The following is a 19,128-nucleotide window of genomic DNA, read 5'->3' on the forward strand; positions in this document are numbered from 1 at the left end:
TCTTATATTTAGGTCTGTAATCTATTCTGAGTTTATCCTCATATATGTTGTTAGGAACTGTTCTAATTTCATTTTTTTTGCATGTAGCTGTCCAGTTTTACAAGCACCACATATTGAAGAGGCTATCTCTGCCCCATTGTATATTCTTGATTCCTTTGTGGAAAATAAGGTACCCATAGGTACATGGGTTTATTTTGGGGATTTTTATCTTGTTCCATTGGTCTATATTTCTGTTTTTGTGCCAGCACCATACTGTCTTGATGACTGTAGCTTTGTAGTATAATCTGAAGTCAGGAAGCTTGATTCCTCCAGCTTCATTCTTCTTTCCCAAGACTGCTTTGGTTATTCAGGGTCTTTTGTGTTTCTATATGAATTGTGAAATTTTTTGTTCTAGTTCTGTGAAAAATACCATTGGTAATTTGATAGGGATCACATTGAATCTGTAGATTGCATTTGGCAGTATAGTCATTTTCATATTTTATAGTCATTTTCACATATTGATCCTTCCTACACAGGAACATGAAATATCTCTCCATCTGTTTATGTCATCTTTTATTTCTTTCATCAGTGTCTTATAATTATCTGTATACCATTCTTTTGTCTCCTTATGTAGGTTTATCCCTAGGTATTTTATTCTTTTGGTTACAATGGTGAATGGGATTGATTCCTTAATTTCTCTTTCTGATTTTTCATTGTTAGTATATGGGAATGAAAATGATTTCTGTATATTGGTTTTGTATTCTGTGACTGCTAAATTCACTGATTAGCTCTAGTAATTTTCTGATAGTATCTTTAAGGTTTTCTATGTATAGTATCATGTCATCTGCAAACAGTGTCTACTTTATGTCTTTTTTGATCCGGATTCCTTTTATTTATTTTTCTTCTCTGATTGTTGTAGCCAGGACTTCCAAAACTACGTTGAATAATAGTGGTGAGAGTGGACACCCTTGTCTTGTTCCTCCTGGGGAATAATTTCAGTTTTTCACCATTGAGAATAATGTTTACTGTGGGTTTATCATATATGGCCTTTACTATTTTGAGGTAGGTTCCTTCTAGGCCCTTTATTTATTTATTTTTTTAATTCTAATCATAAGTATGTGCTGAATTTTCTCAAAGGCTTTTCTGCATCTATTGAGATTGCAATATGGTTTTCATCTTTCAATTTGTTAATATGGTGTGTCACATTGATTGATTTGCATATATTGAAGAATCCTTGCATCCATGGAATAAACCCAATTTTATCATGATGTACAAGCTTTTCAATGTTTGTTGAATTCTGTTTGCTAGAATTTTGTTGAGGATTTTTGCATCTATGTTCATCAGTGATATTGGCCTGTAATTTTCATTTATTGTGTTGTCTTTGCCTGGTTTTGGTATCAGGGTGATCATGGCCTCTTAGAATGAGTTTGGAAGTGTTCCTTCCTCTGCAATTTTTTTTTTGAAAGAGTTTTAGAAGGATAGGCATTAGGTTTTCTCTAAATGTTTGATAGAATTCACCTGTGAAGCCATCTGGCCCTGGGCTTTTGTTTTGGGGGAGAATTTTGATCACAGTTTCGATTTCAGTGCTTATAGTTGGGTTGTTCATAGTTTCTATTTCTTCCTGGTTCAGTCTTAGAAAAGTGAACTTTTCTAGGAATCTATCCATTTCTTTCAGATTGTCCATTTTATTTCCATTTGGTTGCTTATAATAGTCTTTTATAATCCTTTGTATTTTTGCACTGTCTGTTGTAACTGCTCCTTTTTCATTTCTAATTTTGTTGATTTGATCCTTCTCTCCTTTTTGCTTGATGAGTCTGGCTAAAGGTTTGTCAATTTTGTTTATCTTCTAAAGAACCAGCTTTTAGTTTTATTAATCTTTACTATTGTTTCCTTCATTTCTTTTTCATTTATTTCTGTTCTGATCCTTATGATATCTTTCCTTTTACTGACTTTGGGGTTTTTGTTGTTTTTCTTCTTCTTTTTTCAGTTGTTTTAGTGTAAAGTTAGATTTTCTATTCAATGATGTTCTTGTTTCTTTAGGTAAGATTGTATTGCTATAAACTTCCCTCTTACGACAGCTTTTACTACATCCCATGGATTTTTGAATTGTTGTATTTTCATTGTCATTTGTTTCTAGAATTTTTTTTATTTCCCTTTTGATTTCTTCAGTAACCTGCTCATTATTTAGAACTGTTTTGTTTATCTCTATGTGTCTGTGTTTTTTATAGTTATTTTCTTGTAATTGATATCTAGTTTCATAGTGTTGTGGTCAGAAAAGATGCTTGATATGATTTCAATTTTCTTAAATTTACTGAGGTTTGATTTGTGACCCAAGATGTGGTCTATCCTGGAGAATGTTCCATGTGCACTTGAGAAGAAAGTGCATTTTTCTGCATTTGAATGGAATGCCCTGAAGACATCAATGAGATCCATCTGGTCTAAGGTGTCATTTAAGATTGTGTTTCCTTTTTAATTTTCTTTTTGATAATCTGACCATTGGTGTAAGTGGGATGTTAAAGTCTCCTACTATTATTGTGTTACTGTCAATTTCTCCTTTTTTGTCTGTTAGTGTTTGCCTTATGTATTGAGGAACTCCTATGTTGGGTGCATAGATATTTAGAATATCTGTTGCTATGTCTTCCTCTTGGATTGATCCCTTGATCATTATGTTGTGTCCTTCCTTATCTTTTGTAATATATTTTATTTTAAGATCTATTTTTTCTGATATGAGAATTGCTACTCCAGCTTTCTTCTGATTTCCATTTGAGTGGAATATATTTTTCTATCCTCTCATTTGCAGGGTATATGTGTCTTTAGCTTTAAAGTGGGTTTCTTTTTTTTTTTTTTTCATTTATTATTATTAGTTGGAGGCTAATTACTTTACAATATTGTAGTGGTTTTTGCCATACATTGACATGAATCAGCCATGGATTTACATCTTATAGACAGTATGCATGTGGGTTTTGTTTTTGTATCATTCAACCAGTCTATGTCTTTTGGTTGGAGAATTTAAGCCATTTACATTTAAAGTAATTATTAATATATGTGTTACAATTGCCATTTTCCTAATTGTTTGGGGTTTATTTTTGTAGATCTTTTTCTTCTCTTGTATTTCCTGACCATATAAGTCCCTTTAACATTTGTTGTAAAGCTGATTTTGTGGTACTAAATTCTCTTAACTTTTGCTTGTCTGTAAAGCTTTTGATTTCTCCATCAATTTTGAATGAGATCCTTGCCAGGTAGAGTAATCTTGGTTGCAGATTTTTTTACCATTCAGTACTTTAAATATAACCTGACATTCCCTCCTGTCCAGATCAGCTGTTAAATGTATGGGGTTTCCTGTGTATGTTACTTGTTGTTTTCCTCTTGCTGCTTTTAGTATTCTTTCTTTGTGTTTTATCTATGTTAGTTTGATTAGTATGTGTCTTGGTGTGTTTCTCCTTGGGTTTATCCTCTATGGAATACTTTATGCTCCTTGGACTTGATTGACTATTTCCTTTCCCAATTTGGGTAAATTTTCAACTATAATCTCTTCAAAAATTTTCTCACACCCTTTGTTTTTCTCTTCTTCTACTGGGACCCCTATAATTTGAATGATGGTGCAATTAATATTGTCCCAGAAGTCTCTGAGACTATCCTCAGTTCTTTTCATTCTTTTTACTTTATTCTGCCTTCAGCAGTTATTTCCACCAGTCTATCATCCAGCTCACTTTTCCATTCTTCTGCCTCAGGTGTTCTGCTAGTGATTCCTTCAAGACTGTTTTTAATTTCAGTAATTGTGCTGTTTGTCTCTGTATGTCTGTTCTTTTATTTTAATAGGTCTTTGTTAATTGATACTTGCATTTCCTCCATTTTATTTTTTGAGGTTTTGGATCATCTTTACTATCATTATTCTGAATCCTTTTTCAGGTAGTCTGCCTATTTCCTCTTTATTTATTTGGACTTACATGTTTCTAGATCATTCCTTCATTTGCACATTACTTCTCTACCTTTTCATTATTTATTTTGTTTTTAACTTATCGTGTTTGAGGACTCCTTTTCCCAGGCTCTGATGTTGAATTCTTTCTTCCTTTTGGTTTCTGCCCTCATCAGGTTGGTCCAGTGGTTTGTGTAAGTTTCAGGTAGGCTGTGACTTGTGCTTGTGTTCCCTCTGATGGGCATGGCTGGGTGAGGTGGTAACCCTGTCTGCTGATGGTTGGATTTGTCTTTTCGTCTTGTTTGCTGTTTGAATGAGGCATCCTGCACAGGGTGCCACTGGCAGTTAGGTGGTGCCAGGTCTTGCACACAAGTGGTTGCCTTTGTGGGTGTTCTCACTATTTGATATTCCCTGGGGTCAGAAGTTCTCTGGTAATCTATCAACTTGGAGTCGGTGCACCCACTCCAAAGTCTCAGGGCCTGGGCTCTGGCCAGGAACAGAGATTCCACAGGTGGTTTGTTATGGCAGTAAATGGTATTAAAACAAACATACAAAACTGAGAAGCAAAAGGTGCATCCCAGATAAATGGCAATTACAAAATCAGGTAAATAATAACTAAAATAATGGAATGTACACACACATATATACACACCCATAAGCAAAACCAAAAGTACAAAAAAGATAAATAAAGTATAATAGAATGACCTTGCAAACAAAGGAAATAAAAAATTATATCCACCAATTAAGAAAAAAACTAACTAAATTGCAAACTGGAAAATGGAACTAAAGTAAGGTGCCAACTGGGGAATAAAACAACAAAAACAAAATAAACTGACAAATATGGTGAGAAAAAGAAACAAAGAATATAAATGCAAAGTTAAGCAGAAGTAGATAAAGAAGATTTATATACAGTAAAGATTAACTACAATGGGAAAAGAACAGTAGGAAAAACAAACAAAGGAATAAATGTGGAAAAAAATAACAATAAATTTTAAAATTTTTTAATAAGAGAGAAGAAAAAGTAAAAAAAAAAAAAAGGAAAACCCCACAGAACTACAAAAGGCTAATGTAGAGACAGAAGTATATAACAGAAATAAAAAGTGTGATTTTAAAAAATTCTCTAAAGTTTAAATAGATTTAATAGTACTAGTAAAAATCATCAACTACAACAACAGAGTGAAAAGGGGGCAGGGGGAACATCCAGAAGCAACTATAGAACAAGTCAAAATATAAAAAATATTTTTCTTGGGTCTCTGCTGTCAGCACCCATTCCCTCACTGGGAGTCACAGTCCACCTTACCTCCCTAGGATGCCTTTCAACACTGGGCTGGTCTCTGGACCTGCTGTGGGGTCTGCTCAGACTCTAGTCTGGTCCTATTCCTGTGTATTCTTGCCCTCAATGTCCACAGGTGTCAGAACTAGTGCATTTTCTTTTGTGAGAACTCTCATTGTCCTTTTACATATTCCATAGACAGAGTCTTCCTAGTTGATTGTGTGGATTTAATCTAGTTTGTGCAGTGGGTGGGAAGGTTTGGGGTCTTCTTCCTTAGCCACACTGCCCCTGGGTTTCAACTGTAGCTTTATCTCTACCTCTGGACGTGGGTCATCCAGAAGGGTTTGCTCCTGAGGCTGCCCTGGAGGACTTGGTTCTGCCCCATTGAGGGCCAGGTGTGGAGTTGGCACAGCTGCTTAGGTCACAGGGGCCCTGGCAGCACCAGGTACTCAAGGGAGCTGGCAGCAGGAAATATCATGCTATAGAAAGGTATGGCAACCCACTCCAGTATTCCTGCCAGGAGAATCTCCTGGGCAGAAAAGCCTGCAGACCACAGTCCACAGGATCTTAAAGAGTTGGACACGACCAAAATGACCCCGTTTGCATAGATGCAGGACTCTTTCTAGCTTCTGGCAGTTCTTTCCCAGTAGGGATCATGCATGGAGGTGGCGCGGTTGCTTGGATCATAGGGACCCTGGCAATGCCAGCTATGCAGAAGCACTGATGTCTATTGTCGCAGGAGACGTGGTGTTATTAGGCTTTTTCTAGTCTGTGGCAGCTCTGCCCCAGTGAGGAGTGAGCATGAGGGTGGCACAGCGGCGCCAAGTGTGCAGGGACACAGGAGCTATGGCCGTCTCAGGGTCTTCTTCTAGCCTCTGGTAGCAGGTGATCTGCGGCTAGTCCTTCTCCATTGCCCCACCCATTCAGGCCTTTAGAGGGCGCCCCTGACTTGGCTCCTTCTCTTGCTCAGCACTGTCAGGGGCTTGAAGGGCCAGCCTCTCTGTTGTTCGGCTGCTGGTGCTGGCCTGTGGGAGAGAGAAGCTAAAGGGATGGCCCCACCCTACAGACTCGGCAGTATCACCTTGCCTCCAAGGCGGCCTGGCTTTCCTCCACAGGCATTTCCCACCACAGTCTCCTCCCGCGTGTCCCCTCGGGCCGTCTCCCCACCATCAACAGCAGACCTCCCCCTGGATTCCCCCACAGTCCCCACACTCCAGCTCCCAGCTGCTGTGCCTTCTAAGGGACCCACGTCCCTGACTGGGGTATGTATGGCTGTGGCAAGGATTGTCTGCGTGACTCTCATTCCATTTAGACCATCACAGATCAGCTGCTTCACACTCAGCCTCAACTCTTTCTCCTCTGTCCCAAACAGTTGCCCCAATGTGGAGATCAAACCCCTGCTTCAGTTCCCCTACCTGCCAGGGGCAGGTCCAGTCCTACTAACTCTTCTCTTTTTCTCCCCACTTCCTTCATTCTACTGAGTTTTATCTGGTTCTATATATTATTTTCCACTGGTCAGATGCTCCTGCCCACTCTCAGCTGGTGTTCTGCAAGCACTTCTGTGTCTGAAAGTGTATTCCTGATGTATCCATGGAGAGAGATGCACTCCATGTCCACCTACTCCTCCACCATCTTATTCTCTCCATTATAAAGTTCTGACGGTTGTACAGGAGTAGCGAGATGCTGTGTCCTGGAAAGATCCTTTTGGTGACAGAGCACAGAATGATCCAGAGTACTGAGGGTTGTTATGAGACAAGCCAGGGGCTTTGGTAAATAGTACATGGGCTAGGTAGGAAAATGAATTGGGGGATATATAGAAGTTGAAGAAGGGGAAATGAATCAGAAATGGTTGTCTAGGTTCCCACCTTGAATAAATGAAAGGAGGACCTAAACTAAGAGAAGGTATTGGTGTGATAGAGATAACAGCTCATTTCTGGTCATCATGAACTTCAGGTGCCAGAAGGTTGAATCCAGCAGGTTGAAGGACGGAGGTCAAATGGGAGGAAGGAGAGAGACACAATTCTTCAAAAGATCACCTAGAAAAGACATGGGTAGAGGCAACTTTGGAATAAAATAAACAACGTATTAGGCATGCACACTCTCCCAGCCTCTCATGGAATCTTATGAAATTTCCAGTAACATCTCTATTAATCCCAACTCTTTTATGTGTGGCTTTGCTTTAGTAAAGAGGAAATAGTGTCCATAAAATGATTTCTTCAGTTTGTTTTCTGAATAATCATGAAAGGATAAGATAAATAAAAAAATATTAAGTAAAACATTATAGTGATTGATAAGCTTGAATTCATACTGCAAAAATGGAAATATAAATTTTTTAGAGAAGTTTAGATATGAAAGTTTATGTATAGGTCTGTTACTATTGAAAGAGCAAACCAAGAATGAAGCTACTTGAGGGGTGAGTTTTCTGTTATCCTTGGTCTTAAACATGTAACATACAGCTAGACAGAAGTGATAATAGCTCACTGAGTAATGGCCTGAATAAATGGTGTAGAATAATGGCATAGAATAAATGTGCATGTCTATCATACATATCAAATAATATGTATCTTTTTCTGTCTTTTACAGTAAAATACTTCACACAGCCATGGATATAATAAAAATTAAGTTTCAAAGCACCAGAATTTTGACTCTTTCCCCAGTTTGATAAATGCTGTACTTGAATACTTTTATCAAGTCATTCATTTAACAAAATAAGTTATAAATTATTTACTTGAATTATTTTAACACAAGAAAGTTGTGTTAATTTTGGCAATACTTCATTACAGGTGATTATGTTGTCATGACTATATATTTTGAATTGAGTAGAAGAATGGGATACTTCACTATTCAAACATATATTCCTTGTATACTGACTGTGGTTTTATCCTGGGTATCATTCTGGATCAAAAAAGATGCTACACCAGCAAGAACAGCATTAGGTGAGTTTCAAAAAAGTCTCCTACCATTTTGTGTAATTTTAATATAGAACTATATTCATAAAAATACTTTCAATGAAAAAGACTCAGTTCAAATGTAACTGATCTAATTTGAGGGCTACTTGATTAGTTTATTTATTTTTAAATAGACGAGTTAGATTTTTCTTCCTGACAATAAAATTTCATGTGTACCACTTAAGTTGAGGTTAGGTATTCAAAATAAATCAATTGCATCGTTCTGTACTGTGCTCTACGGATGATGTCATTAAAAATGTAGTCATGTTCTGAAACCTGCCACACTCAGAAGTCTCATTAGGTCAGTGAATGGAAATAGAACAGTGTATGGAAATAGAACCTTTGAGGATTGATGACAAAATCAGTAAAACAATCTTTCAATAAAAGAGGTACTGCTTGTCTAGAGCAAATTTACCAGCAAACAAGAAAATTATTATTCTTTTCAGCTATAATTTACACATTAAAGCTCAAAATCTTTTCATAAATTTTTCTCTGGTACCCTAAGTTCTCTTAATAAAACACTAAATTTCAGGGGTTTTAGATTTGTAGTGCATGTTTTATGTCGATTTTTCTTTATGGTAGGAATTTTGCCTAACTTTCTATATTTTGATTTGTTAATAATGTATGATATATAGTTCTTTCCACCAGCACTCTCACAATTTCTTTTGGAAATCAAGCTACCTCAATATAAAAAAAAAAAAAACTGCAAAATCTTGTATATTACATTGCACCACTTCTGTTGGTTTTTAATTCTTGTTTGTTTAACAGCACAGTAATTTTTAACAAGGTAAATTAGCCTTTAGTATCCTCAGTCCTGTGGAAAATTCTTAAAGAAATGGGAATACCAGACCACCTTATCTGCCTCCTGAGAAATCTGTATGCAAGTCAAGAAGAAACAATAGAACCAGACATGGAACAAAGGACTGATTGCAAATTGGGAAAAGAGTATGTCAAGGCTGTATATTGTCACCCTGCTTATTTAACTTCTATACAGAGTACATCATGTGAAATGCCAGGCTGGATGAAGCACAAGCTGGAATCTAGATTGCCAGGAGAAACATCAATAGCCTCAGATACGCAGATGACACCACCCTTATGGCAGAAAGCAAAGAGGAACTAAAGAGCCTCTTGAAGAAAGTGAAAGAAGAGAGTGAAAAAGCTGGCTTAAAATGCAACATTCAAAAAAAGAAGATCATGGCATTGGGTCCCATCACTTCATTGCAAATAGGTGGGGAAATAATGGAAACAGTGACAGACTTTCTTTTCTCGGGCTCCAAAATCACTACAGATGGTAACTGCAGCCATGAAATTAAAAGACACTTGCTCCTTGGAAGAAAAGCTATGACCACCCAAGATATCATATTAAAAAACAGATAAGGAAGCTGTGGTACATATGCACTATGGAATATTACTCAGCCATTAAAAAGAATTCATTTGAATCAGTTCCAATGAGATGGATGAAACTGGAGCCCATTATACAGAGTGAAGTAAGCCAGAAAGATAAAGACCAATACAGTATACTAACACACATATATGGAATTTAAAAAGATGGTAACGATAACCCTATATGCAAAACAGAAAAAGAGACACAGATGTACAGAACAGACTTTTAGACTCTGTGGGAGAAGGCGAGGGTGGGATGTTCTGAGAGAATAGCATTGAAACAAGTATACTATCAAGGATGAAATGGATCACCAGCTAAGGCTGGATACATGAGACAAGTGCTCAGGGCTGGTGCACTGGGAGGACCCAGAGGGATCGGGTGGAGAGGGAGGCGGGAGGGGAGATCGGGAAGGGGAACACATGTAAATCCATGGCTGATTCATGTCAATGTATGGCAAAAACCACTACAATATTGTAAAGCAATTAGCCTCCAACTAATAAAATAAATGGGGAAAATAAATAAATAAATAAACTAACTGGAAAAAAAAAATAAAAAGCAGAGACATTACTTAGCCAACAAAGGTCTGTCTAGTCAAAGCTATGGTTTTTCCAGAAGTCATGTATGGATGTGAGAATTGGACCATAAAGAAAGTTGAGCTCCAAGAAATTTATGCTTTTGAACTGTGGTGTTGGAGAAGACTCTTGAGTGTCTCTTGGACTGCAAGGAGATCAAACCAGTCAATCCTAAAGGAAATCAGCCCTGAATATTCATTGGAAGGACTGATGCTGAAGCTGAAGCTCCTACTTTGGCCACCTGATGCGAAGAGCTGACTCATTGCAAAGTACTCTGATGTTGGGAAACATTGAAAGCAGGAGGAGAAAGGGACAACAGAGGATGAGGTGGATGGATCGCATCACCAACTCAATGGGCATGAGTCTGAGAAAGCTCTGGAAATTAGTGATGGACAAGGAAGCCTGGCGTGTTCTGCAGTCCATGGGGCTGTAAAGAGTTGGACACTGAGTGAACTGAACTGACCTGACTCTCTGCCCAATGTTGGTTTTTCATTCTTATAGAAAATACATGATAAATCAGCTGACAAAGACATAACATAAATTTAGCAACTATTCTTGAGGTTATGACCTCACAATGACAAATTCAGATGTCATAGTGAGTATGACTTTAAAGATCAGCTTCAAAACAGAGTAATATGTCTGCACAACTTGAAACTATGCAAGTACTATCAAAGAGTAGCCATCATGGCATTAAGAGAACAGAGATACTAGAAATATGCCATGCTTGCAGGTAATAGACTTGCTGACCAGAAGAGTGGAGAAATCTCAACACTAGTATATTTAATTGAGACACCTGAAGGGCTCTGCTTAATAAAGTAATACTCTAGACTTCCTTTAAATGAAAAAAATCATGCCATAACAAGATCAAGCAAAACCACCAGTAAATCAACTATTTATTATAAAGAAGAATTCAACATTCTTTTTAAAAAAATGACATAGTCCATCATGTATCATCTACAATATTGTCTATACAGTAAAAAATTACTAGACTTTCTAAGAAGCAGATAATTGTGATCCATGATCAAGAAAAAAAGTCAACATTAAAATGTAACTCTGATGTTGAATCAGCAGATATGGCTTTTAAAGCAGCTTTTATAACAGGGTTCAAGGATTAAAAAGAAAATACAATGTTAGTGAATGACCAGATGGATAATATAAACAAATACATTTCTTAAAAATGAAGTTCTAGAATAAAATGTATAATAGTCAAATTGAAAATAATCACTAAATGAGCTTAAGAGCAGACTGAAGATGCCAGGGAAGGGAGAGATCATGTACAATTGACGATCACATAAAATTTATCTAATTAGAAGAAGATATGAATTAAAAAATGATTTAAAAGAATTAACAGAGCCTCAGTGGTCTGTGGGACAATATAGAGGTGTATAACACAGCTTCAACTGGTACTCCAAAATGAGAAGAGAAAAGGAATCAACTTTTAAAATTTTTGAAGAAATTTAGTAAAAACGCAATTTTCTTGAAAGTGAAAGTGAAAGTGAAGTCGCTCAGTAGTGTCCGACTCTTTGCAACCCTGTGGACTGTAGACTACCAGTATCCTCTGTTCGTAGAATTTTCCAGTCAAGAATACTGGAGTAGGCTGCCATTTCCTCCTCCAGGAGATCTTCCCAACCCAGGGATCAAACCCAGGTCTCCCTCATTACGGGCAGACACTTTACCATCTGAGCCACCAGGGAAGCCCTACCTACAAATTCTTTAGACATAACATGGTCACCACATTTTTGAAAATGTTAAATTGAACATTTACTACAAAATCTATATTTTTCATAAAAATTTACCTGCCATCAGTGTACACTTTTCAAATTTACAATGCATTTTTTACAGAAAGTATCGCAACTTTCCCACCTGCAGTAAGGAGAGCCTGACATTCTGTTTTCACTGTACTGATTAAAGAAACTGATTCAAAGAGGGTAAACAGCTTTATCTGACCAAATGTTGAGAAGGCCCAGAGCAAGGCTGAAGGCTTTGACTTCTAGTTCAATATCCTGTACACCTCAAGCTGCTCATGCTGCTCTATCTGACTTGTTCTACAGTTTCTTGCTGATTGACAGACCACAGAGGCACTAAACAGGAGCTGTGATGCTACTGCAAAGATGGGAACTAATGTGCATTCATCTGTCATGTCTACCCGATCTTTCTATCACACACATATCTCTTAAATTTGCTCCACAGTCTTTGATTAAATCTTTAGTGTCGGCCAACATATATTAAATAAAGTCAGTTTAATACTGTGATTAGTTAACTAATTAACCAATGAATTCATGTACTCATAAAAAGCCTTTATTGAAATGGTTAGAATGCTAGACATGGTGCTATGTAATGGGCAAGAAAGGATGAGCAAGATACAGTTTTGCTTTTAAAGATCTCACGTTCTATTCAGGGAGACAGACCACAAAGACATATGCAATTCTCTGTGATAATGCAAAAAATGAGGCACGTAGAATGTATAGGAACAGTGAAGATGTGTGTATTATCAGCCCTGCCTGCAGTCCTATAAAGTGATTTGCCTCAGAAAAAGTGGTGTTTCTGCTGAGTCTTCAAAAAAAGTGAGGTTACAAATTGCACACCGGAAGAGAAGTAAGACAGGAAATAGTTTACCTGGGCAGGAGAAAAGTGTGAGATGAGGAACAGCCAAAGTATAGGGGACTGCAAACCTCACTTTCATTGAAAATATATTTAAAAGACAAAATGTCAAACAATACAAAAATTACTGAATAAATGGAATGATATCAACTTAATTCATATATTTTAATGTTATTGTGAAGACTATAATAAAACATTATGGAAATGTTGCTTGTAATATTATATATACATTACAGTTAAAAGTATTGACATTTACTCAATGTCAAGAAGGAGAAGTCACATATAAATAAAAACACCGGGTGGGATGGAGGGATTCTGTTCGGCTTCTTTTACAACTTGGTATGTGTCCCCTGTGCAGGCATCACCACAGTACTGACCATGACCACACTCAGCACCATAGCCAGGAAGTCCTTGCCCCGTGTTTCCTATGTGACTGCCATGGACCTTTTCGTGACTGTGTGCTTCTTATTTGTCTTTGCTGCTCTGATGGAGTATGCTACCCTCAACTACTATTCAAGTTGTAGAAAACCAACTACCACTAAGAAAAAAACATCGGTGAGTTCCAGTAGCAAAGATTTTCTCAGAAGGTAGTAGAATATTTTGAGGCAAATGGTTGTTATTCATAAGGATTTTATACAACATGATATAAATAGTTAATTTGATAAGACTTTTAGGAAGCAACCTAGATGCCCATCAGCAGATGAATGGATAAGGAAGCTGTGGTACATATACACCATGGAATATTACTCAGCCGTTAAAAAGAATTCATTTGAATCAGTTCTAATGAGATGGACGAAACTGGAGCCCATTATACAGAGTGAAGTAAGCCAGAAAGATAAAGACCAATACAGTATACTAATGCATATATATGGAATTTAAAAAGATGGTAACGATAACCCTATATGCAAAACAGAAAAAGAGACACAGATGTACAGACAGACTTTTGGACTCGAAGATAAAGAACATTACAGCATACTAACACATATATATGGAATTTAGAAAGATGGTAATGATAACCCTATATGCAAAACAGAAAAAGAGACACAGAAGTACAGAACAGACTTTTGAACTCTGTGGGGGAAGGTGAGGGTGGGATGTTTCGAAAGAACAGCATGTGTATTATCTATGGTGAAACAGATCACCAGCCCAGGTGGGATGCATGAGACAAGTGCTTGGGCCTGGTGCACTGGGAAGACCCAGGAATGGGGTGGAGAGGGAGGTGGGAGGGGGGATCAGGATGGGGAATACATGTAACCCTATGGCTGATTCATATCAATGTATGACAAAACCCACTGAAATGTTGTGAAGTAATTCGCCTCCAACTAATAAAAAAAAAAATAAAAAAAAAAAAAGACTTTTAAAAAACAAGATAGGTATTCAGAAGATATGAATGTGACAGTCAAGCAGTCTTCAGCTTCACCTACCAGTGGCATGGACTGATGTAATCACACCTTAAAGATTATTCTTTATCAGAGTGTTCTGTAATACAAATTCCATGGCAGTTTTCAATTGTTTTTTCTGCTTTCCTTGTAGTTACTACATGCAGATTCCTCAAGATGGATTCACGAAAGGATAAGCCTACAAGCCCCCTCTGTACGTATAGCATTGCAAGTGTAAATACTTCTGAGAACTCTGTGTAAACTACAATTGAAAAATATTATTGTTTACAGATGCATCTATTGAAGACCAAAGAGTAATGCATGTACTCCCTCAAAAAATGTATTTACAAAGGAATGTTCAACTTAGAAAATTTGGAAAATAAAGGAAAAAAAATCACTTCTACTCAGGGATTAGTGTATAGCATACATATTTCTGTAACTCAAAATTATGTTCTGAATACACTTTTTGGTCAAAATATTAATTTGTAGGATCATTTTGATGATTGCATCATACGTTCATGACTGATGCACGCACAGACGATCTCAGCTGGACACTGGGCTAATCCACAACTTTTCACTTTTAAACATATTTTTATCACTACAGTTTTGTACATACTTGTGACTATTTTCTTAGTATTAATTCCTAGAAGGAGAATGCCTGGGCCAAAGAATTGCATGTTTTTTTCCAAATCGCATTCCAGCAGTTTTGTTAGCAGTGTGAGTCACTCACTGCTCAATGTGGGTCACTCTCCCTGCATTTATTTGGATAGTTGAATATACAAACAACTCCTACAAACTATTCCTACTGGCATTGCTTTGATTATTGATAAAGTTTAATGCATTTTTTTACTTGTTTATTTTTTATTTTCACATATTCCTGTGAATTGCTTTTTCTGTCCATTAGTTTTTATAAAATTTTTGTACAATTTTTATAACATTTTTATCCTTTAAGTTTTTTAAAGTAGCAATCTGCCAGTTATATTTATTGTATTCTATACAATGTAAAATTTATATAATCACATATAGAATATATTAGGGATATTAATCTGGTTTTTTATGTAGTTTTTATTCCAGATTTCATTAGTAATGCTGTCACTGCAATTTCTTGTGCTTTTTTCCACATGCAGTGTCTTCAATCTCCTGTTGTCAAATCTATCAACGTTTCCTTTCGTGGTATCTGCCTCTTGTGTCCTGCTTGGAAGTCCTTTCCTATTTTCAGAATGACATAGCTCTCCCTGACTTTCTTTTGAGTGCTAACTCTGTTTGACAACATATTCTACATACTTTCATTTATCAGCTCACTCTATCCTCACAAAAACCCACTCTACTGACAAGGACACTGAGATGTGGAAAAGTAAAGTCCTATAAGTATTGACCGAACCTTCACAGTTTAAAAAATTGTTGTATTTAATTATTAGTGTTACCTGAATTTTTAGTGTATAACTTAATGTAAGACTCTATTGAAAAATTGAAAAACATGTCTTTAAATCACTGATCGAGAGCTACCACTTTTACCATATGACAACTTTTACTTTAATTATTTTTATTCCTTTGTACATAAGAAGTCACAAATAGCACTGAATGTTTTATGCCCACCCGTACACAATAGGTGGTTTTCTAGCTGCTAATCAGCATCTTATGTTCAGTTCATTTCAGTCAATTTCATCAGGAAATTGTATAATTATCTATACTCTGCTAGTATGTATTATTATAGTTCTGACAGAGGTGAAGCCATTTTTTTTAGCTGTGGGAAGCCACAGTGGACATAGATTTTGCCAGCAAATGCTGCCAAATAGCAACAGACTGAAAGGTAATGGGAAGGGGTGGAAGTAGGGGATGCTAAATAACAGAGACAAGTCAGAACAAATAGTATGAGGCCCAGAAAATACATTATCACACACAGCCAGGGGGCTAAGAGTGGAGGAAGAAATATTGACATCTTCGGTATAGAAATGATACAGTCAAAAGTAATAAAGAATGTTTTAACATAGAGAAAAAAATAGCCACAAAACTGGAAGAAATTTTTAAGCTGGAAAATGTAATGACCCTAAAGAATGTGCATACAGAAACAATTCACAGAAAGGGCTCCAGGCCAGCTAGCAAGACATAATCAGAGAGTCTTCAACAGGAGTTCAGAAGACACACACACAAAAAAAAAAAAACTGGGGTTTTTCAACTGTTGGATGATAATGTCTTCAGTTCTATTCTGAAATATCTAGTGTTAGGTTGGTTAAGGGGTCACTCTCCCCAAAAAGGAAAAGCAGAGATGAACAGCCTCTCAGTAACCGGGGCAGGAGCTGGCCCTCTGAGGGTCATATGTTGCTTTGGGGCAAGTTGTCCAAACAATTCTAACCTGACCCATAAAATGCAAGGCTAGTCCACTCTGAGTATGCAGTAGTATTTGTTGCCCAGGAAGTGCAGTGGTTCTGAGGAAGTCAAGGAACTACATTATACAAAGAAGTAAAACAGGAGTGAGTCAGGCAGGGACTAGCTGGGCTGAAGATGACCCTGGAGATTCATTAATTAAAATCTCTCTTGGAGCATAGTTGAAATTATCTTGATAAATGGGAGGACTGCATTTAAAGAAGTACTTAAACATTTTAACATATGGCTATTTACGGTTCTTAACATTATAAGTTTTATTTCAATATTGCAATATGTCATTTTACAACAGTGAGCTATAAAGATATAACTAGAGATCTCTTATTATTTGTTTCATGGATTTTAGTTCTCTAAATGAAGAAGTGAGGTATATAGTTCTCCCTTGTCCCCAAAAAACGTATGCTTTTTAGCCTGTTACCTCGTTGGGCATCCTTTGAATCTCTAGTGAGCTGTCTCCATCCCTGCAGAGACTTCTGATGCCCATTTTGAGTCAGCTCCTCGTGTTGGTCCTGCCTGCTTGTAATGGCTGGACATCTTTGTGTGACCACTACACAGGTAAAAAAGGTTGAAGAAATAAAAGCATGAAAATCTGGCTGAACACTGTCAAAGCACGTGTACAATTATTTAATAAAAGCAGATTTTTCTAATTGAAGATTATCAAAAAGAAACAAATTCCTCAAATGCACTAGAGTTGAATGAGGAATTTGCTTTTCTCAGCAAATTTCCAGGTGAAATTTACACCGACTCAGGTTTAAGAACCATTAACCTGGAGAACATGTACCTACACTAGAACTGGAGGGACACCAAGGTTTTTATTTCTTCCCATTGTCTAGAATTGTAGAGGAAAGTAGACAGCTGCACCATGGCCCCTGACAGGCTGTTGGCCCAGAGCATCTTGATTTAGGTTACTGCTCACACAGACATTTCTCAATTAAAAGGATGCCCCAAAGGGAACCAGTAGTACACTGAATGCTCTACACTTCTACTTGCTTCTCTCTGACTTGACTCCACACAGCTAGAAAAATAACCAGTTAATGTAACATCCAGAAGTAGAAGGAAAAACGTACCGAATTTCACTGTAATTATGGGTTTTGGTTTTATATATATAATATATAATAAATATATAGTATAATTAATAATAATTTTATATAATTATATATTACATAATATATTATATAATTGTTATATAATTATATATAATATAATATTATATTATATAATATATAACTACATATTATAATATATATCATATATATTATATATAATATATATATGTTAAATATTAAATATATGATATATATTATAATTATATGATATATATGATATATTAATTATAATCAATATATTATGTATAATAGATTATAATAATATATAATATGTGTTATATATATTATATATAATTATATACCATATATTATATATATTATATTTTTATTATACATATGTTATTATTTATATTATATATAATTAATATATAATATATATTATAAAATGTGATAATGAATATTATATATAATATAGTAATATGATATTAAAATATATATCATGTGTTATAATATCATATTTGATATATATCATTATATATTATTTTATATATAATATAATATGTAATATACTATTATATATGTACAAACTAATATAATATATAATGTTATATATATAATATATATAAACATCAATATGATTAAATTAATATGACCCAAGGATTGAACCTGGGTCTCCTGCAATGCAGGTAGATGCTTTTACCCTCTAAGTCACCAGAGAAGTTCATTAATATTATATTATATATTATATATATTCAATATTGTATATATTACAATAATATATTACATAATATCACAATGTTAAAATATTACACTAATTACAGTATTACAGTAATTACAATATTGTAGTTCTATTAATTGCAATTAATTATTATATATTATATAATATACTATATATACAGTATTATATCCAATATATTATATATTGGAAATAATATATCCAATATATTATATATATATATCATTTTATATATTATATGATTATATATTATATATTATGTAATAATATATTCATATTTATATAATACATATACCATTATTATATATATATTATAATAAATATAATAAACATACATAATATATCATATATAATATATATCATATATTATATATTTTTAATAACAATACATTATATTATATATTATATAACCATATTATATATTATATATATTATATTAACAATATAATAATCATATATATTATATATGATATAAACATTAATATATTAATTTAATTCATATAATATATTATTATATTATATGTACAATATTGCATATATTACAATATTAATATATTACAATAATATCACAATATTAAAATATTACAATAATTATAATATTACAATAATTACAATATTACAATATTGTAATTATATTTATTGTAAATAATTATTGTAATTAATTATTGTATATTATATAATATACAATATATGTGCAGTATAATATCCAGTATAGTATATTGAATATTATATTGATAATTGTAATTAATTATTATGATTAATATGTTACAATATTATAATATTACAATAATTATAATTTTACAATAATATTACAATATTTTATATAATATATATAAATATTATAATTATACATTGTGTATATATATACATATATGTATGTATATGTTATATGTACATGTTATATACATATGT

At 34.8% G+C, this 19,128-nt stretch overlaps 1 protein-coding gene across 1 annotated transcript in view; it reads left to right on the forward strand.

Moving 5' to 3' along the window:
* LOC122454822 (gamma-aminobutyric acid receptor subunit gamma-3) overlaps window positions 1-19,128 on the forward strand; it is a 774,851-nt gene that overhangs the window by 748,129 nt on the left and 7,594 nt on the right. Inside the window, exons 8-10 of the mRNA XM_043489452.1 lie at window positions 7,952-8,104; window positions 13,032-13,228; window positions 14,207-14,266. Of these exons, the coding sequence (XP_043345387.1) occupies window positions 7,952-8,104; window positions 13,032-13,228; window positions 14,207-14,266 (410 nt within the window). The remainder of the gene's footprint in view (window positions 1-7,951; window positions 8,105-13,031; window positions 13,229-14,206; window positions 14,267-19,128) is intronic.

This window comes from Cervus canadensis, chromosome 17 (assembly GCF_019320065.1).
Source record: "Cervus canadensis isolate Bull #8, Minnesota chromosome 17, ASM1932006v1, whole genome shotgun sequence".
Taxonomy (NCBI): Eukaryota; Metazoa; Chordata; class Mammalia; order Artiodactyla; family Cervidae; genus Cervus; species Cervus canadensis.